The sequence below is a fragment of the Pteropus medius genome, unplaced genomic scaffold, assembly GCF_902729225.1.
Source record: "Pteropus medius unplaced genomic scaffold, Ma_sr-lr_union100, whole genome shotgun sequence".
Lineage (NCBI taxonomy): Eukaryota > Metazoa > Chordata > Mammalia > Chiroptera > Pteropodidae > Pteropus > Pteropus medius.
In genome coordinates this window covers 8025804-8045840 of record NW_024350319.1, presented here as the reverse complement: position 1 = coordinate 8045840, position 20037 = coordinate 8025804, and the positions used below count along the sequence as shown (strand labels likewise).

General features: G+C 35.6%; 1 protein-coding gene across 1 annotated transcript in view; it reads right to left on the bottom strand.

The window, feature by feature from the left end:
* The window catches only part of TNNI3K (TNNI3 interacting kinase), a 258487-nt gene that overhangs the window by 157479 nt on the left and 80971 nt on the right, over positions 1–20037 (bottom strand). The window contains exons 8-16 of the mRNA XM_039838597.1: positions 17517–17661; positions 17326–17430; positions 13862–13956; positions 13132–13281; positions 2114–2200; positions 1513–1569; positions 490–582; positions 351–408; positions 30–224 (exon numbers count right to left, since the gene is read on the bottom strand). Of these exons, the coding sequence (XP_039694531.1) occupies positions 30–224; positions 351–408; positions 490–582; positions 1513–1569; positions 2114–2200; positions 13132–13281; positions 13862–13956; positions 17326–17430; positions 17517–17661 (985 nt within the window). The remainder of the gene's footprint in view (positions 1–29; positions 225–350; positions 409–489; positions 583–1512; positions 1570–2113; positions 2201–13131; positions 13282–13861; positions 13957–17325; positions 17431–17516; positions 17662–20037) is intronic.

The following is a 20037-nucleotide window of genomic DNA, read 5'->3' as shown; positions in this document are numbered from 1 at the left end:
AATGAGAACTCAGACCAAGAGACTCATACCTCTTCTGCTCATGAAGGAGGGAAAATAGAGAACCCCCTGAGATGTACTGAGTGACGATGGCAAACTGGCTGGGATCATTCAAACAAGCACCCACAAACTGAATTACACAGGGATGATTGAGTCTGCAGAGAATGGACACCTCTCGGCAAAACATATCCACATCTGACTTGGAGCAGTAGGTGTTCGCTCGATATCTAGAAATGATAGCAACAGGAAATCTTCAGTCAACAGATAAATCAAAACAAAGGGCTCACCCTTTATATGCTTCTCAAAATTCACAGTTCCAGTTGGATGTTAAAAGATCTCATTTGCTTGCTTACCGTTTTATAGCCACTATTTTATTTCTGCATCGTCCTTTATATACTTTCCCAAAAGAACCTAAAATTATTTAAGAAAAATGAATAAATACATTATCTTGAGCTCATTAAACTAAAGCAGACTAGTATTTTCTTAGTTTACCTGAGCCGATAATCTCATGGAACTCAATTTCTGAGAGCTGAAGATGGAAATGTGAAGGCAATCCAGCCCTTAGGAGGAGGACATCTGCCTTCTCTGCAAACAGGAATTGTTATTTTATTTTTTAACAAATAAGTGCACACATGCATGTACATATATAATTTGCTTACCTAAAAATGTCATTCCCTGGTAACATTTAATTTTCCAGCTATAATTGACTATTTGGAGATACGAAAACCTTATCACAAATGATCTTTATCCCCTTGCATTAAAAGCATGTTAGTTCTCTCTCTCTGTTACCCAACCTTTTTTTTATCAGGGCTAAGAGTTTATTCCTGATCTGATCAACAGCTAGTTTGTCTGCATGACATAGTAACTCTGGAGTACAGTTCATATCACATCATGATAAGAGTCTTATCTGGTCAATCCCTGCAACCTATCACAATAGGCTTAGCCAACTGTCCATAAATTAACCCTCAAAGGGATATCAATTAGATGTCAGAAAATAAACACATGAATCATTCAAAACAAGTATCCAAAACCAAAAAATAATTTTGAAGGACTTCAAATTCTAAATATTTAAATATAAATTTACAGTCAAATCATATTTTTTACTTTCCTGATCCCATGCTGTTAATTTCTGTGTGCAACATACATTCAAAACAGTTCTCAAAATATTACTCATTTGGAATCTTTTCAAAATTTTTTTTTCATTTTTTTACCTATGGCAATTCTATTCTTAATTCTCAAATATATTAATATTTATAATTTACATTTCATTAAAAATACAAATATCTATGAGAATTTGATCTTTCTTTAATACTCATGAAATTTGAACTGAGAGGGCATATGTGAAATAGTACAGTAGGTAAGGTTAGTTAAGGAAAGAATGGTATGTTGATAATATTGTTTATGCTTACAAAATAGTTATCATTTGTAATATTTGAAACAAATAGGAAGTTATCATAGTTGAAGTAATAGTTATCCTTAGTAATAAAGCATAATAATTGTACCACATTGAAATACCTTTTGTCATGCTTTTAATCTTCCCCAAGGGAGATGGAACAGACACATAGGAACCATCTAAAAATCAAATTATATTATAGAATTTAAAGTAGCAGTCAGTTGTTGTCTACATAAAAGTTCAACATTATAAAAAGAAGCAGGTGACAAAGAAATTTGCTGAAAAAAACAGGTGAGACTGTAGCTTAAATATGGGTCTTTCTCTGGATACTGAAAGTATATAAAAAGATTAAAAATTCCAGGCCTAACAGACTCCAGCATATTTAATTTGTACCTGAATATGAGTATTCTCTGTCCTGACTTAATAGTTTACTGAAATGGAAAAAGACTGCTCTCAGCTTACCCAGGCCTTCCTAGTCATTAACAAGTTCATAAATATCCAGTTTCAGGAATGTTAAACTTGGAGGAACTGCAGATTAGTGACTTAGAAAATAGCCTAAGAGGAGGCTTCTACATTTTCAGCCTCACCCAGGCAGTTCTCTTAAAATAAAGCTAATCTGACATGCTCTCCTCCCTCACCCCAGAATGATAGTAATAGAAACACAGGTTTACCTTTAGGAACAATATTATACTAAAAACAAAAACTGAATAAGAAAGTGGGTACCTCCTCCAGGCTGAGAATATTCATTACAGGGCAGTTCATCCTGAGGTCTCTTATAATGCTTCAGGAGTGTGACAATTGCATCGTGTCCTTTATGAAATGACAAAAAGGATAAAGGGTCTTAATTTCTGTTTGATTTATTTATTCAAGCTTACCATCTAATTGAAAAATGACCAGAGATAGCTTGAAACACAGAATGTATCTTAAGAGATAATATATTGCAATAAAAATTTAGTATATTTATTCATTCATTCAAAATAATTCGTTAAGACACCACTACATATAAGGCACTGTGTTAGGTACTGGGGATGGCTGCTCACAGTGAACAAGGCAACTATGGTCCTACCCTGAAGAAGCTTAGTGTAGTTGAACAAATAATAAGAATTATGGGAATTCCTAAATGAGGAAACATCAAGTGCTATGAGAATATATAATAAGGGGACCATTAAAAGAGTGAAAAGCACCTGTGATAACCAGAAGGAGAGACATATTTGCTGTGGCTAAGCATTACGTTCGGTTGGCAACTGCAGCATAATTTAGCACTAAGATAATTTACATAAGTCTTTGTGGCAGGAGACAGCTGGCTGCCTATCGATATTTGTATTCCCTATTCATGAAGTGATTTTTGTCACTGGGAATAACTGCCCATCCAGGGACAACAGTTCCCTATACCTTTTGCATCCAATTGTGATCTTGTGACAAATTCTTACCACAGAACATGAGCAAAAGTGATATGAGTTCCTTTTAAGAAACGTGAAAAGTGAGGGCTTTTAAGAAACAGGTGAGCCTTCTCTACTGTCCCAGGCTGGATGAATAAATATGTCTTTCAGATCTTTTCACTGCTTTTCTTGTCTTACTATTTTGCCCCAAGAATTGTAAAGGAACCTGGAAACTTCTTTATGGAACTTCAGATAAATTGTATAAATACCATTATATTCCATTTCTATTACTGCTGTTGTTAATTAATGCATATGGAGTGGTTTAAACAATGCAATTTTATTATCTTATAGTTCTGGGGGTTGTAAGTCAAAACATGGGTCTCACTGGGCTAAAATCAAGGTATTGGCAGTGCTGTACTCCTTTCTAGAGATTCTAGAGAAAAATCAGTTTCCTTGCCTTTTCCAGCTTCTAGAGGCACCCACATTCCTTGGTTTGCAGCCCTGCTTCCATCTCTTCAAAGCCAGCAATGGCTGGCTGAGTCTTGTATCTCACATCATATCAGTATGACCTCTGCTTGTTTCTCCCTTTTTCACATTTAAGGACTCCTGTTATTTCATTGGGCCCACTGGGATAACCTAGAATAATCTCTCTCTGTTAAAGTCAGCTAATTAGCAGCCTTAATTCCATCTGCAACTTTAATTCCCCTCTACCATGTAAGGCAGCATACTCACAGGTTCCAAGGAACAGGACCTGGGCATCTTTAGGAGTCCATTACTCTGCCTACCACACCCAATGCGATGAAAATTTTAATGTTTTGTTTGTATGTCGGTGCTGCCTTCCTTTCTTCTCTATCTTTGAAGGCTGTTTTAGCCTCAGGATAAAAGGAACACCACTGACAAAAAAATTTTGCTAGAATTAAAATACCCCTTCATCTGTCCCATTGCTAGATTCATAGGTTCTGAAATTTTGTTCGCTCTTTTACATACTGTCTGTCCCAACTGTAGTCGGACCTGTGGTGCTTTTGGAGTTATTTACTTATTTTGGTCTTTTAGTGTTTGAGACTAGAAAAAAACTTTTTTTTTCTTATTTTTGTTTTTCCTAGCAGAGGCATCTTTGGGGGAAAGAAAACAACCCAAACCCCAAGCATTTAGTCAAGCACAACAAAACTTAATTCACTGAGCTCTCCTCTTCGCCTGTCTCAGCTCCTCTGTTGGACTGAGTGCAGCTGACAAGCTAGGAGAAAACTGCTCTCCCTAGTGAAGCAGAAAGCCACATCTTGAATCCTCAACGCCTGTGTAAGTCGGTGATCACACCCTTGATGTTACCTTTCATTTCAATAGCTCTCTTGGCTGCACTTGCTCTGAGCGGTTTTAATTTCCTGCCAGCAGAGTGGCACAATTTGCTGGCATTTTCTTTGGGATGCTTTTCATCAGGAGCCTAATGAGAACCTGGGTTCTGGCTGATGATAAGGATGAGGCTGCCAGGGAAATGCCAAGAGGCTCTCTCAGCTCTGGAAGACATCTCCGCCTATTTCCCACCTCCTGCTAACTGTGGGCGAAGGCACACACACATACAGAAAATTCTCCACTGCTATCTCTGCTCTGACAAACTACCAAAATGTATGCAAAGAAACCTGAAAATCACTGTGGCCCAGCTTTCTGAAACTTGGCCACAAGGGGTTAAGCAGAAAAACACTCTGATGGAACTCACTAAACAGACTTGGTAAGCCAAACTCCTGATAATGAATACACCCGGATAACCAGAGCACACTAATGGAACACGTCCAGAGATAATCAAACTTCCACTAATTAAATAAAATGTTTTCTTGCATCTAAGAATTTACTATCTACATCCAAATATTTTACCCAAATAGGAGGCTGCTATGTCATTCGCCTAATGCAGTTATAGTAATGATTTGTACTTTCAGAGTATTATTCATTTGAGTCCCTGAGGATTTTGGCAAATGAGATTCCTGCTGGCTTGAGGTCTCTTTCATTTCTTGCTCCACACTCTCCCAGTCTTGTCTGTATTCCCCAAATTCCATGCTTTCCCTTTGATCTGTGTTCTTCTTGTGTTCCTATACCCCTTATATTTGGAGTGTTTTTTTTTTTCCCTCTTCAAGCCTCTTTGCTTTCAACTTTCGGAATAGCTCTTTATTTTAAAACCTAGGTTGTTGTTTAAAGCTACAAGTCCATCCAAAGAGCTGTTACAAAGACAGTTTAGTATCTACATTATGGTCATGTCCACAACAGAGGATTCATAATTATTCAAGAAGGAAAAGCACAAATTGTATTATTTCTCTATAAGGTTGTTTCTCTGTCTCCACCATTTCATCATAGGAACAATGAATACTGTTTATTGCTATGAGATATTATTTTAAGAACATAGGAAAAAACCTTGCTATGAAGATTACTTTAAGAACTAAGTCTGAATATTAATCATAAATGATACCAGTACTAAGATTTTCTCCTTGAATTTGTGACTTTGAGGCCCTCTGGGGTCCAAGGTTAATGAGAACATGGATATTTGGTCTTGATTACAGAAGCCAAGGAAATCCTATTGACCTTGTATATCCCACACATCCAGGTCATCAAAGGAGCAGTCTGAACCTTTTGATATACCTGCCTCAAAGAATAGAACTTCCACAAAATAATATAGATGAGATTTTGCTCAATATTTTACTATCTCTCCTTCTCATCATGTTAAAAACTAACTTTCAGAAACACCGAAAAGTGGGATCAGAGGATGGCTTCTGATGTTTGCCCTTCTGTGACTCATCTTCCTCCTGACAGTCCTGGTCCCACACACTGTCAATTAAATCAGCGGCAACGAAAACTCCAGACTTGCTACATATTTTCATGACTTGAACCTGAAAGATGCTTTAATTTTACATCATAGAAAGAGAGTATAATCTCCTTTCCCCATTATTCTGCCCATTAATCATAAGGCCTATACAAGAATGTCACCAGTCCTCACCTTGAGATAAGAACCTGCAGGCATGGATGCTTTTGCAAAAGAACATTATACACAAACTAAGTCATTTAGCTTTCCTCTTTCATTTTTTTCTCTCCTTCCTATTGGGCCTTTCTTTTCCCTTTCCTTTTCTTCTACAAATATTTATTGAGTACCAGTTCAAATAACATCTTCCAGGAAAGCCCTCTGGAAGGCTTCTCAATTTTAAATAGTGCCCTTGAACTTTTTACTCAACATTGCATTTCCTTATTTTATTCACAGCACTAATCTTTGTCTGTTCGTCCCTATCTGTTTTCTTGCTTGCAGCCTGTCTCTTCCTGCTAGAAATGCAGACTTCCTCAGAGCAGGGCGATATTGTCTGTCTAACTTACTGTTTTACCCCAGTTCTTAATACAGTGTTTATCAAATATTGGATTTGTACTAAATTTTTGTTTGAATGATTGGTACAAGAAAAATATAATATTGAAATAGAAGTGACCTTTGCTCTTATAAAGAATGCTAATGGAAAAGAAAAAAAAATTATATAAATGTTTACTGAAATTTTATTTAGCCACGCTCTAGGAAGGAAAGGTAGAGGATGCTATGAACATGCATATTAGTGCTATTTTACAACAGGCTGGAGGGGTCAGGAAGAATTCCTGGAAGAATTGTTTTTTAAGCTAAACTTGAAAGATAAGTACGAGTTGATTAAGCAAAAATGGAGGAGAAAATCATTCCAGTCAGAGGAAAAAATTTCACAGTTCCAGTGCATAGAAAGAGAAGCTTTATTTAGAGGATTCTTTAAAATCTTCAGTCTATTAATTTGAGTATTAAGATTGTGCAGTTAATTAGAAGCCTATGATATATAAAGAAATACCCATGGAGACAACAGAATAGTGGTAATTAATATTCTCGAGAACATCAACTATATCATGACTGACCAGATGTCATTTAGTGAGACACAAAATAGAACCTTATGACTGAAATATCTGTTCATACTCTTTCACTTCAACAAACAGGTATTGAAATCTATTAGGAATCGGCATTTGAATTAAGTTTTTGGAAGACAAAAATTAACAGCCTAGATGCTTGCTCTCAAGAAGTTTACAATTTGGTAGGAGAAAGAGTGTTTCAATATAAAATGGCAAAAATAGAGATAGAGATGCGTATATGGTGCCATAAAACATAAAGAACATGTCCACTAAACTGAAATTTCAGGGAAGATTTTCCAGAAGAGAGAATCCATAAACTGAAGGCCTAGAAGAAATCAGAAATGTAAAGAGTGAAGTTGGGTGGAAAGAATTAAAGAGTGTAGAGAAAGAGAGAACTGCATGTGAAAAGGCTTGGAAATATGAAATAATATGATTTGTGTATGGACAACAAATACTTAGGTATTGCTATCATGTGAATAGGTAATGTCTCAAAGGGTCATTGTGCAGATTTGATAAGGGTATGAACTAAAACAGTGATAGTAAAAATAAATAACAAATGGATTCAAAATATATCTACAAAGTAAAATAAACAAGGCTTTTTTTTAAAGGGGTATGGGAGGAGGAGGTGGAAGGAGAAAAAGTAGTCAAGCATCAATACAGATTTCTGATTTGGGTGATAAGTGGATGGTAATGCCTTTAAATGACAGAATGAATAAGGGATATGGTAGGCAAAACTGATTGATAAGGATAAAAAAAGATGTTAAGTTCAACTGTGGACTTGAGTTTTACGTGCTTCTCAGATTCTCAAAAAAGGGATCCAGCATCATGTCAGTTGGTGTGGCTATTTAACAACATGGCCACAAATTCTTTGACACTTCTCCATGACAGTGGAGGAAAGTCCTGTTGTAGTAAAGAGACTTGTGAATTTGAGTTAAAATTTTAAAATATTGTTTTATATATTTGCATGCAAATATACATATTAGAATGATGGTTTTAAATTACTTTCATAATATTTCAATTAGTGATTTTCAGGATCTCCTTGATCTCACTTCAGTTCTGAGGTTTTAAAATGAATTATATTACTTGAGCCATAAATAAGAGATATCAATACCATAAAACAACAGATGCTTTTATATATTCTAAGTTTGTCCAGTGGTGTTTGGCAGGGATATAAACTCTTCATTAGTGGGTCTATAGAGGATGCTCATCATCTTAATATGCCAATATGCCATATTTCTTACCAGACACTAAAGTATGCTGTAAATTAGGAAAGACAATGAGATTTGGGAGTTTTATAGAGCTTGATCAAAACTCTGCTATGCACTTAATAACAGATACCACCATTTTTATTAAGAATTTCCTATGTTCCAGACTTTTATATCTTATCCCTAACCCTTGGCAGAAGTCTATAAAGTGGTTATTAATTTACTCATTTTAAATTTAAAAATTAAGGCTAAGAGAAGTTAAATAACTCATCCAAGGTCATTAAGTAATGAGGATAGAATTTAGACTTAGACCTATCTGATTATGGAGTGAGATGGTAAGATCTAGTCCTCTATAATAATACCGGCCTCTGTTTGGTACCAGCTCTCTACTTATGAGCTGTGTGGTTTAGGCAAAAATGGAGGAGAAAATCATTCCATTAGGCAAGTGTGACTTAATGGCCCTAAGTTTTAATCTATCTGTAATAGAAAGATAATACCAATTTAAAAGATTATTTTGATAATTAAATTATATGCATATATATATATATATATATATGCATATGTGATAGGTACTTAATGAATGAACATTCTATTGTCCATTTTAATGTATATGGCTCCCTATATAGTTATTATGTTTCAAAAAGTATTTTTGTGTTATCTCCTTAGAAGAATAAAAGTTCTCTTCAGTCTAAGAAGAATTGGTATTATTTTATTTATTTATTTTTAAAAGAGAGAGTAACTAAACATGTAGAAATGTAACCAGTATAAAGGAAATCACACATAGATTCTCAAGTGCCACTTAAACCTTTTGTCTATTCCTCCCTCTACCTTATTCCTAATCCACGCTAGCACACTAAGTTATGTTCACTAAAATAAACTAGGTTCACTAAAATCCAAATAGGTAAGAATTCAATATAGAAAAACTTGGAAATTTATAATTCATTGATGAAAATTTATCAAAATATTTAATGAATTCACCTCTTCTCCCTTCTACTCCTTCCCTATCCTTATTTCTTAGTTATTTTTTACTGTCTAAAAACTGTAGAAACTCACAACTGTAAGACTTCATTACTTTTAGAGAATACACTATAGTATGTTTACTTAAATAATTCACACCATACTACACTTGTCAAAAAGAATGAACAAAGTATATATCATGGTATGGGAGCCTTGATTTTTATTGTTTTTGCTCACTTACTCACTAATTCTCCAACTGCAGCTCTCTGTCATTGTGAATTAGAATGGTTCTGCTGTATACAAATATTGTATTCTGGGTAATTAGATATTGGAATAGGACTTTCTGTAAATTACTTTAACTGGTGTCACTATGGAAGCAAATAAGAAGTTTTTAGTTCTGTTTCTAGTTTGGGTTATTTTCTGACCCTAAACGGACTGACATAAAGCAGTGCTTTTCTTTGTCAAAGGCAGCCTTTTCAAATCTAACTGCCAGACACACTATTGAGCTATGTGTTCAATTCTAATTGGCTGAGATCTTTTCAATTTGGCAGTTTCATCTTTAATGCAATGGATATAAGATTATGTGTAGGTCTTTTCAATGGTTTTTCCATACTGGTGATTAGGGCAGAGGATTTGAACATAAGCAGGCTGCTGGCTATTTCTTCTGGCCAATTTAAATTGATTCATACAAGTCCTTTGTACCCCAGGGAAAGGGCAGAACAAATCCAAGCAAGTGAGACAGCTATCGCTACTTTAAGATGGAATAGCAGAAAAGAAGATGGGGGCAGGTTCGGAGGGGGAAAATACTCTAAATATTGTAAAATCGGAGCTCTGAGTAGTCTGGCAGAGAAATACTGACACTTAACCAGTAGCCTTCTGTATAGAATCAAAGTTACCAGGAAAATTATTTCCAAGATTGATTTTGATATCTTTAGGTTAAAAAGGCTGTGTAAATGAATAAAGGAAACAAAACAAAAATAGACTCTTAGAAATAGAGGAAAAGGATGGTTACTGGAAGGGAGGGTATGGGATGAAAAAGGGGAAGGAGAATACAGTCAATAATATTTTGATAACATTGCATGGTGACAAATGATTATTAGAATTAGTGGGGTAATCACATTATAAAGTATAAAAATGTCATATCATTATATTGTACATCTGAAGCTAATGTAACTAAAATAAAATTGTGCACTAACAATACTTAAACAAAAAAATTTTGAAGGGCTATGTAAATGGAAAATACTTTTTATACCTGAATCCACAGGGAGCCATGGTAAGTAAACCTTTTTTCTGAAAATATTCCAAAAAGAAGTAAAATAACTCTTCCAGAACTCTAAAGGACCCCTGAACATGTTATATCTGAACAGCAGAGAGAGGGTCAGCTAAAAATTTTGTTTGGATCAGGTGAAAAATTTGTCTTAGAACCATTTAAAAAGATGGATGCTACTGAGAAGGACTCTCACTTTTCCATTAAGAGGGAAGACTAGGATGAGCTATTCAAATTGGGCACATCCAAAAGTTCTCCTTTACAAATAGACCCTGCTTATGAAGCTCCCTTTTGGTTTATCTCTCCTGGGATAGGAAACCATGATGGGGTCATTGGTAGATCTCTAAAGAAGGAACTCCAAATGACACCTCCAACTTGCTCAGGAAAATCCATAGTGTGCCACATCTATAAATTTAGTGTTTCCCTCTCCGAGTGAGAAAGGAAACCATTTCTTCATCCAAAGATAACGGAGACACTGTACTGTGGACAATATTTTAACAAAGCCATTTCATTCCTCCTTGACCACATGAAAACAACGCAACATTTCTCCAGCAAGAGAATATAGCAACAATTTCATTTTATTAGTTTGATTTGCTCTGCCCTAGAACATATGCAAAACATCCGTCTCCTGAGTGCCAACATTCAATTTGTTAAAATTCATAGTAATAATGAAATACAACACTGATGCCTGGCACATTAGTTGAACAAATAAGGGTAACAAGTGTGGCATATGTTGCAGAGACCAGTGGCTAAGTCCTTTAAGCTAAAGGATTTTTGTTGTCGTTTGGTAGGAAATTTTCAGAGCTTACACAATGATTCATTGTTTCATAAAGTGTGGGATTCCACAGAAAAAGAAAGTAAAACCAGTTTTCAACTATCACTTTCAATCAACTGAAAACAAACAAAGCCAACTTTTGTGCAGAACTAGCTGCAGCAGTTGTTTCTGAGCTGTCTTCTGGAACACTAATGCTTTGTGAACAGTCCTTCTCTAAAACGCAAATTTTTTGAGAGATACTGTCTGAGCATAACTTGGATAAATACAATGTGTTGAGTAACCAGACTTAGTAAGGCCTCCTGATGTTTCAGAATATCTAAGATTTTCCAACTGATACTCAAATACAGAACTACCTGGAATTTTTTTTTAATACAAAGTAGGGGGCCATGACATCTAACAGAAAAGCATACAGATATTCATCAAATGATATGTATGTGAATGTTCACAGCAACAGTATTCTTAATAATTCATAATTGAAAACTATCCAAATGCCCCTAAATGGTAGAATGAATAACTACATCATATGGATACAGTAGCAAAACACTATACTATACAATAAAAATGAACGATCTCCAACTACCTGCAACATATGGATGAATCTGACAAATTTTGGTCAAAAGAAGCCAGACACAAAGATTTGCATACCATAACATTCTATTTATATAAAATACAGAAAGAGGCAAAATCTAATATATGCTTCAAGAAGACTCCTCCTTTTGGGGAGTGATTGGAAGAGAATGTAAGTGAGGCTATGGCTGCTGGCCTTGATCAGTTTCATCACCTAGATGATAAAGGAGATCACTTTGTGAAAATTCACTGAAGTACTGTGTGCAAACATGTATGAGTGTGTGTGTGTGTGTATTGTTATTATTATTATTATTGTGTGTGTTTATACAATACTTAAATAAAAAGTAAAATACATAACAGGCCTATATCTAACTCATTCCCTACAATTCCATGTCTGTTCACTTGTCTCTATTAAAGTAACTTCTATATCATTTTTTTCACTAGCAGTCTTCAGACTTAGATGTTTTTCTTTCTACTTGTCTATGTGCTTATAACAGTTTCCCACTTCTATCCATCAAACTCTAACTCTCCTTTCATTAATAAACTGTCATGTCCTAGTTCAGGAAGAAAACCTTTGAGATCAACTTGGTAGCCTGAGAAATGTTTCAGTTTAGTAATTACTCTCTTAGCATGGTCTTCTAAGTTTCTAGCATTTAAAAAGATTAGAACGTTTCCTTATATACTTTAAACATCCAAGTAAGGCAATGCAGGCATCAAATTCTGACATATATTATAGTATTTAGTTGTAACTTTCTGATTTCAATGACAACATGTACTGTTCCATGTAATCTGGAAATTTAAAATCCATAGGAGCTTATGTGTATAGAGTTTCTATTATTTCATTTATGGGGTAAAATATATCTTAATAATGACGAAGATGCTATATCATTTTCTAATTGTCTCTAATTTATTTTCCCTTAAAATAAAGAATTCATTATTTATCATTTTTAGTTATATACTACTACTATTACCAATGTTATCATTGCTGAAATACCAATTATTAGGTGCTTATTTTGTGTCAGGCACTATTGTAAGCAATTTGCACAAACTATCTCATTCACTCTTTATAATCTTGTGAAGTAGAAGTTATTATTCTCATTTTTCAGATAAAAAAAACAGAAGTTCACCAATAATAAATAACTTGCCCAAGATCAAAGAACATGGCTCTATTTAAACCCAGGTGTTCCCATATCAGAGCCCAAGTTCTCACCACTTTGAGCTCAAGCAAGTTTATACTTAAGCATTAATCATTGGCTCCCTTACTTTTTCTAGTGCAGGCATGGTCAATAGTGTTAGATCAAACAAATATTCCCTTTCTTTCTTGGTATTTATTTCATTTAAAAAAATGTGAATCCACATCAAAATTTCCCAATATAAGAGATAAAGCCTAGCTCTATGTCTACTCTAAGAAAGTAACTATCATTACCTAGTACAATTTTGTTTCTTTAATACCTAGGAATGTGATGGCGCATTCTCTTTTCTAAGTGCCAATACCGAGAGTGCCTTCAATTCATACACAGCTCAAGAATTGCCTTCTCTAGTGATGGTCTATTGAACTCTTTGATCCAAATCCCAAAGACTCAAATATAATCCATAGAGAAATGGGAGTGTAGGAATCATGCAAGCAAAATAATTATGATGCATTGACATAATATATACACACAATTCCAAATATCACTATAGAGAAGCAATGATGATAAATATACCTTTTTCATAAGCCCACATCAAACACGTCTGCTCATCTTTTTCACCACTAGACCTGCTGGGATCACAGGCTACCAGATTCATATCAGCTCCATTATCCAGTAAGAACTGAACCAGACGAATGTGACCATGGTAGCAAGCAGAGTGCAATCCTATAACAGAATAAATGGAAGTGCAAAAGGAAAAAAGAGGAAAACTAAACCCCAATTTTCTATAGACAGTCATTAGCACATCACAGCACTGTTGCCAGAAGTATAAAGCAAGGATTTAGTTCTTTGAGAAAGAATTAATTCTATTACTGAGAAAACAATATACTTTAAGCAAAAAGAAGTATCCTGTTCTAGTTCATCTTGACTATCTTTTGTTGAGCACGATTTCTAATATTTCTATATCCATTGTAATTACCAAGTACAAATATTAGCATCTTTGTACAAATCAAAGAATAAAGAGCCCAATCAAGTATTTTCCTTGAGCAGCAAACCAAAGGGAGGGCAGTGTGATCAGTCTGTTCCTGGTACAGGCCATAAGAAATGCATTGACTCTAGATAATTTGGTACAATAATAAAACCGATCCAAAGTCAGACTGCACCATCAACTCTAAATGATGTAACTGAAAAATATCATTCCCCGTTGGGGTTGACCACTCCTGCTACCCCTTCCTTCTTGAGCACACCACTGTTCTTGAGCATTAATAAGCATCAGAAATTGGTGATGTTCTCCCTATAGTCTTACCTGTGTGCCCATCCCTTCCTTGATGGTTGATGCTTATGACATTTTGATCAAGAAGAAATTTAACCAGGTCAATGCTCTTGCCATAGGTACAAGCACTGCAAAAATACACCATAAAGAAAATAGAAGGTTCCTGTTATGGGATGAATTACATGGCCCCAAGTTACTATGTTGAAACCCTAACTTCCATAACCTTACAATGTGACTATATTTAAAGAGATACAATTTAAAGAGCTAATTAAATTAAACTAAATCTTTAGGGTGGGCCCTAATCCAACATGACTAATATCCTTGTAAAAGGTGAGACTAGTATACAAATGACAGAAAAGTAGGAACAACCATTTGAAGATACAGGGAGAAGGTGGCTGTCTATAAGCTAAGTAGAAAGGCTTCAAAGAAACCTAACATGTTGACACCTTGATCTTGGACTTTCAGCCTCCAGAACTGCGAGAAATAAGTTTCTGGTGACCAAGCAACTTAGTCTGTGATATTTTGTTATGGAAGCCTTAGAAAACTAATACAGCCCTGATTTACCCAGGTTATTTCAGATGTATATATAAGAGTACTAAAGAGATGGAGAAGGGAAATGTGGAAGGTAAGGGGAGAAGGCAATGGAAAATAAGCATGTATAGAATAAAATCCTGAAGATTCTAACATCTGAGCCTTGACCAAAAAAAGTGTATAAAATTTCTAGTATTTTCTTAATAAATATTTCCTATGCTATTAATCCTTTTTCATAAAAGGAGGGAAAATATTGTAAGAATTCCATGTATTTTTAGCTACAGGACCTAGGCATTCTGTAGGACAATCACATGGGGTAACCCAGAGGGCCCTGAGAAATTTAGTCAAACCCAGGCCACAGTCTAAAATTTTTCCCTGGAAAAACCATACACCATGTCTCTGGAGACTTCGTCAGTCAGAGAGAATGATTTCAAAGCTGTCATTTTACTGTGGGAGCATTGGTTGCAGAGTTAAAAATCCACAGCTCCAGCAATACTACTAGCCAGGAGACCTCAGACCAGTTCTTTGACCTACTTGAGTTGTAGTTTTACCACCTAGAAAATAATTACAATAATACCTTTTCTACCTGACACATTGTTGCTGAAATTTCAGTCGAATTGATGCTTATAGAAGAACATTATAAGCTATAGAGGACTATTCATTGTCAGCTCTTTCTTGATGTGAGGCTGTTTTATTATTGGTTTGTTTGTTTGTTTGTTTTGTTTTGTTCTGTTTTGTTGTTTGGAAAAATTAACATATTTCAGGACCCAAAGGAAATAAGATTCTTTAGATAAATTTTGTAACTAGGTTTGCTGAAGTAGTTAATTGGAATTCTAACTACTATTTAGCTTGAAAACAAAGGTGCATAGAGAAAAAGATTTTATGTAAGGTAAATCATGCCTAGTGATGACTGCTAGATTTTATTTTTTTTGACTAGTAATTCTCACAAATTTTCTTTTTCTGTAGTTTCTCCCATATCTTTTCTTTTGGTATCGCTTGTTCATTAGCAATACTCTACTTCTACGATATGGGTAAATGGCAGGAGCTAACATTGGGCAGAAACCCATCTAAATCACGGTTAAAGGAAGGGCGTAGAGACTCTCTAATATTATGAAGTGTAATTAGAAAAATATATTTGGTCTTCGACCTCATGCCTGGCACAGAGCTCCTAAAACTCTTGTACTTTTTTCAGCAATGGAAACAATGGGAGGATCTTTTATTACAATATTTGGTCTTTTGCCCTCCATTCCTGACATAGCTCCAGAGGGATAAAACAAAGGAGCACTTTCAACCACAGCTGTGTTTATGTTAATGAGTTGATTTCTGGAAAGCCCTTGATAATCTCAGCATGAGATCTGAGGAATCAACCAAGTGATCAGACTAAGACAATATTCTGGAGGTGACAATCACCTTCCGATTATAGTTGGTTCCAATTTATGTGTACACAGTAGCAAAATTATTTGAAAACAAGCCTGAGGTGTCAGCCTTAATAAGCATGACCTATGGGAAAAGAGGACACCAGCAACCATACATATCAGTTTTGCCAATTGTCCCCTTCAGTGACAAATTCCACTGACCCATTCTGACTAAAGGCATGATCTGAAGAGTTCTTGCATCTTTTCTGTTACAGAGTATATATAGAAAACAGACAAATAATTTTGTTACTAGAACGTAAAGATATATAAAAAGCACAGGATTTGGAATTAGGCAGACATTTACTACATGATTTTCTAGCCATAGGAATCAAGCTACTTAGCTTCTCTGAGCCTTAATTTTCTCATCTGTAAAAGAAGGATAATAAATCCAACTTTATAAAATATTTATGAAGATTAAATAAGATAATGGATGCAAATAATCTGGTAGTCACTGCTCCATAAATGGTAGTTTTCTTTGCTTCCTTTTTTGCTGAAATCTTGGTTGATAAGAAAAATCTGAAAATCCAAGTGAAATTTGAAAGGTTGATGCCTCATGCAGAGCACAAGCTTAATTTTAATTCAGTATGAAAAAGAGTGTCCTCATTTTTATTATTTATCGGTGTTACAGAAATACTATGTGAATAACATATTGGTTCCAAATACATTTTTAGAGGTTGCAAATTAGCCAAGAAATCTAATTTGTAGGTAAATGATCTTATACTCAAGGTTTACTAAATTCAAATTACTATGTTTTTATTTTTATAGCAAAAGAGTAGCTCATTAAAAATGAGGGTTTTAAAGTTTATAAAAATTTGCCTTCCATTTGGACATTTTAGGGCCTTATAACTTTGAGTTATTAGCAACCTTCTCCCTTCCTGTCTCCCTCCCTCTTTCTCTCCTTTCCTTCCTTCCTCTTTTTCTGTCCTTCATTTTTTGTTGCAACTTTTCCAAAACTAGTTGTTCCTTCAGTGTGCTATTCTAGAGTAAAAACTACACTGTAAAGGACTCTCATCAATTCCTAGAAAGGAGCTAGTGCCTTCTTAGGTATCTTAGTGGCCACCCTTACTAAGCTTTTATAGGCTGACAGATGGATGTCTTAGATAGGTAGATACATTTGCACATAGGTTTAAGTGCTAAGGAAAAAAAATGTCACATTGGATGCTGATGAATTCTGGTAATGAGATTCTTGTAGGAGGAGGATTACGGGCACTGCCCCTTTTGGCAGCTTTCTGCAGAGTGAAGTGGAATATAAGCAATATGCTTACAGATGTTGATATGCCTGTTGCCTTGGCAACATCAGTCCCTGTCTTTGTGACTGTTGCCAGGAATGCAGCATCTGGCTCTGGCCCCATCTGTTGTACTAACTGCAGCATCTGCCTCTACCTTTTCTTCTGTGCATCTAGCTTGTGCTCCTTGTCCTCTGCCCACCCTCTGCTCTTGCTCTCTGATTTTAACATCTGCCACTATTTGTTCTTGCTTTATGTACACAACTGCAGGAGCCACAGGGCGCCAGCTAAGTTTAGCGGTTATTGTACTTAAATATTCTTTTACCTGTGAAAAGCTGTTTCGCTGAAGATGTTTTCCTTAGTCAGACTTTCTATTCCTGATATTTGAATGATTTCCTTGACGACTTCGAATTTGCCATTGTAGCATGCCCTAGAGTTAAAGAAAATATTTTGATAATAGCAAAAAGGTACATGCCATATACCTAGAGGACCTAGAGAACTATACATAATACTCACAAGTGCAAAGGGGTGTCTCCGTAGATATTAACAACATGAGGCTGGACTTCCAATTCACTCTGGAGCAGGTACTTCACTATGTCATGGTGTCCAAAGCGAGAACAGAAATGGAGTGGAACGTGATCTTCATTGTCCTGAGCGTTCACTGTCGTCAACAAGAAGGGACAAGGTATGTTATCCGGAATCCTCTGTTTCTTAGCCTTCTCATGTGTAGTGCTAGGGACTTTTCTAAGTGCCTTATAAACTCCTGGAAACTGCCAATTAATGATAATAATAAAGGAAATTAAGTGCAACCAATTTAAAAAGTTATAATTATATTCTATTGCCTCTTATCACATTAAACAGGCTTTCTTCTAAGCTCCCATAAATTCTATGGAATGCATCTAATCAAATCTACCTTACACAATGGAATAGTTCAGGAAACTAATAAGCACCTAAAAGGTACTCGTGGCTTTAATTCCACACATACTCTTTAAAATTGATTTTTTTTCCTCTGGAAGACGTGAAAAATTATAGATCCTGGCCAGAGCACCATTCCCAGAGATTTTGGTTCAATAAGTTAGGGTGGGGACCAGCACTCTGTTTACAACACTGTGTAAGCGGTTCTGATATACTCCTAAATGAGAATTGTCATACTACAGAACAAAAACATGGTATAATTAAAAGAACAAAGAAACAAACAAACAAAAAAAGAGCTTTAGAGTGAGGCAAACCTTATCGGTTGTGTTACCTTAGACAGTTATTTAATACTCAGCTGTTCACTTAGTAGTGAGCATCCGTCCTTCTCTTTGGCCGACCCAGCCTCATGACCTCTTCTGACATTTAGGGAATTCTCTATACTGAAAGTACTACCTAGAGGCCAAGACCATGCTCTCTCACAGAAGCTGGAAATATGGTTTCCAAATCTCCTTTGCAGCTAGGGAACAGGATTAGCAGAGGCTGACCATATGTCCCGGTTTAGGCCTGTTATCCTAGCTTAATGTTTAATAGTGACCCTTTCACTCTCAACAGTGCCCTGGTTTGGACACTTATCTATAGGCATTTCCAATCAACACATTATGTCAGGCTCTGACATTGGAGCTGATAACACAAAAAAGCAGAGCCCAATCTATCTGGGCAATGTAGCAGTGGTGGAATAGCTCCAACCAATTTCCAGTAATAGTAATTCTAGCCATAGACTCAGTGCCCTGCATTGTTGGTGCCAGAATCACAAGTGTTAGTGTGTGTGCCTAACAGGGACTAGTTTTGGAGTGTGATTTTTTTAAACATTGTTCTTCACTGTGAGGATTCCAAACCTGGCTTTCCAACTCTGTCTTGGGGAAGATTCTGTATTCTGCCTGATATCCTTTAATATATTCCTTTTATGCTTTAATTAACAAGAATTAGTTTCCGATGCTTGCAAATGAGAACACCTGGCTGATATATAGCCATTCCCCAACAAATACTAAATGATCACTGAGCACCAGGCACTGTGCTAGGTGCTGAAGGTATTGATTCTTATTAGTAACAATGAAATAGCACTATTGTTGCAGGGTTGAAAGGATTAAAGAAGAACATAACTGGAAAGCTTCTAACATGATGCCTGTCACATATTAGACACAATAAAAAAGTCTACTTCCCCATTTTACTGATTTCTCTCCTAGAAATTTGCTAAGTGCTAAGACCAATAAGCTATAAATACATAGAATCTATACTTTTGAATCACTTACCAGCTAGTTGAATAGTCAAGAATTACAGATGTAAAGTAAGAACCACTGAAAACCACACTACTAAATTCTGAGTCTGCTTTAGCACAATTTTTAAAACTAAAGTAACTAGGTCAACTGGCCTATAGCCTTTTTTTAATTACTGGATTACTCTGTCCAACAGTATAGAGTGCTTTATTCAAAATAGAAAATAACAGCCCTTAACAAATCCCATTAATCCTCATTTATATATATAAAAAAACCAAAAGAACAGAAGGAAAAAAAATTGTAATCATGGAGAATAGGAAGGGAGAGAAGAAAGCAAAGGTAATATTTAATTCAAAAATGTGCAAGTAGTTTATTACTATTGTTACTAAAATCATCATTTAACATTTAATGAACACTGATTTAGGCCTTGTAGCTGCTACATTTGTAGGTAACGATTCTTATTTTATTTTTTCTGCTCGATCTTAAGCCAAAGAAAAATCTTTAACACATTCACTGAACTCCTCCTCCCAAGGCTGTTATTGAAAAATAAATCTTTGAATCTTTTCTATTAATGAGTGACTCAAAGGACACCCGTCCTTCAGAAAAATGTTCCTGGTTGTCTTGATTATATTCCTTTTTATGACACTTTTTCTTTGTTCACATTCTGTTGGAAGCCAGAAAAGTCAATACTGTGAGTCGATGCCTGAAAACAGTAGGGAGTCCAGGGCATCTGAGGTCAATTAAGAGTTCTTGAGGTGCAGAGGGGACATTGTAAGGCAGAGTTCAGCACAATCTTCCATTAATTCATAATTTGCCTTTGGCCATCGCTGGCTCCACCCAACACTATT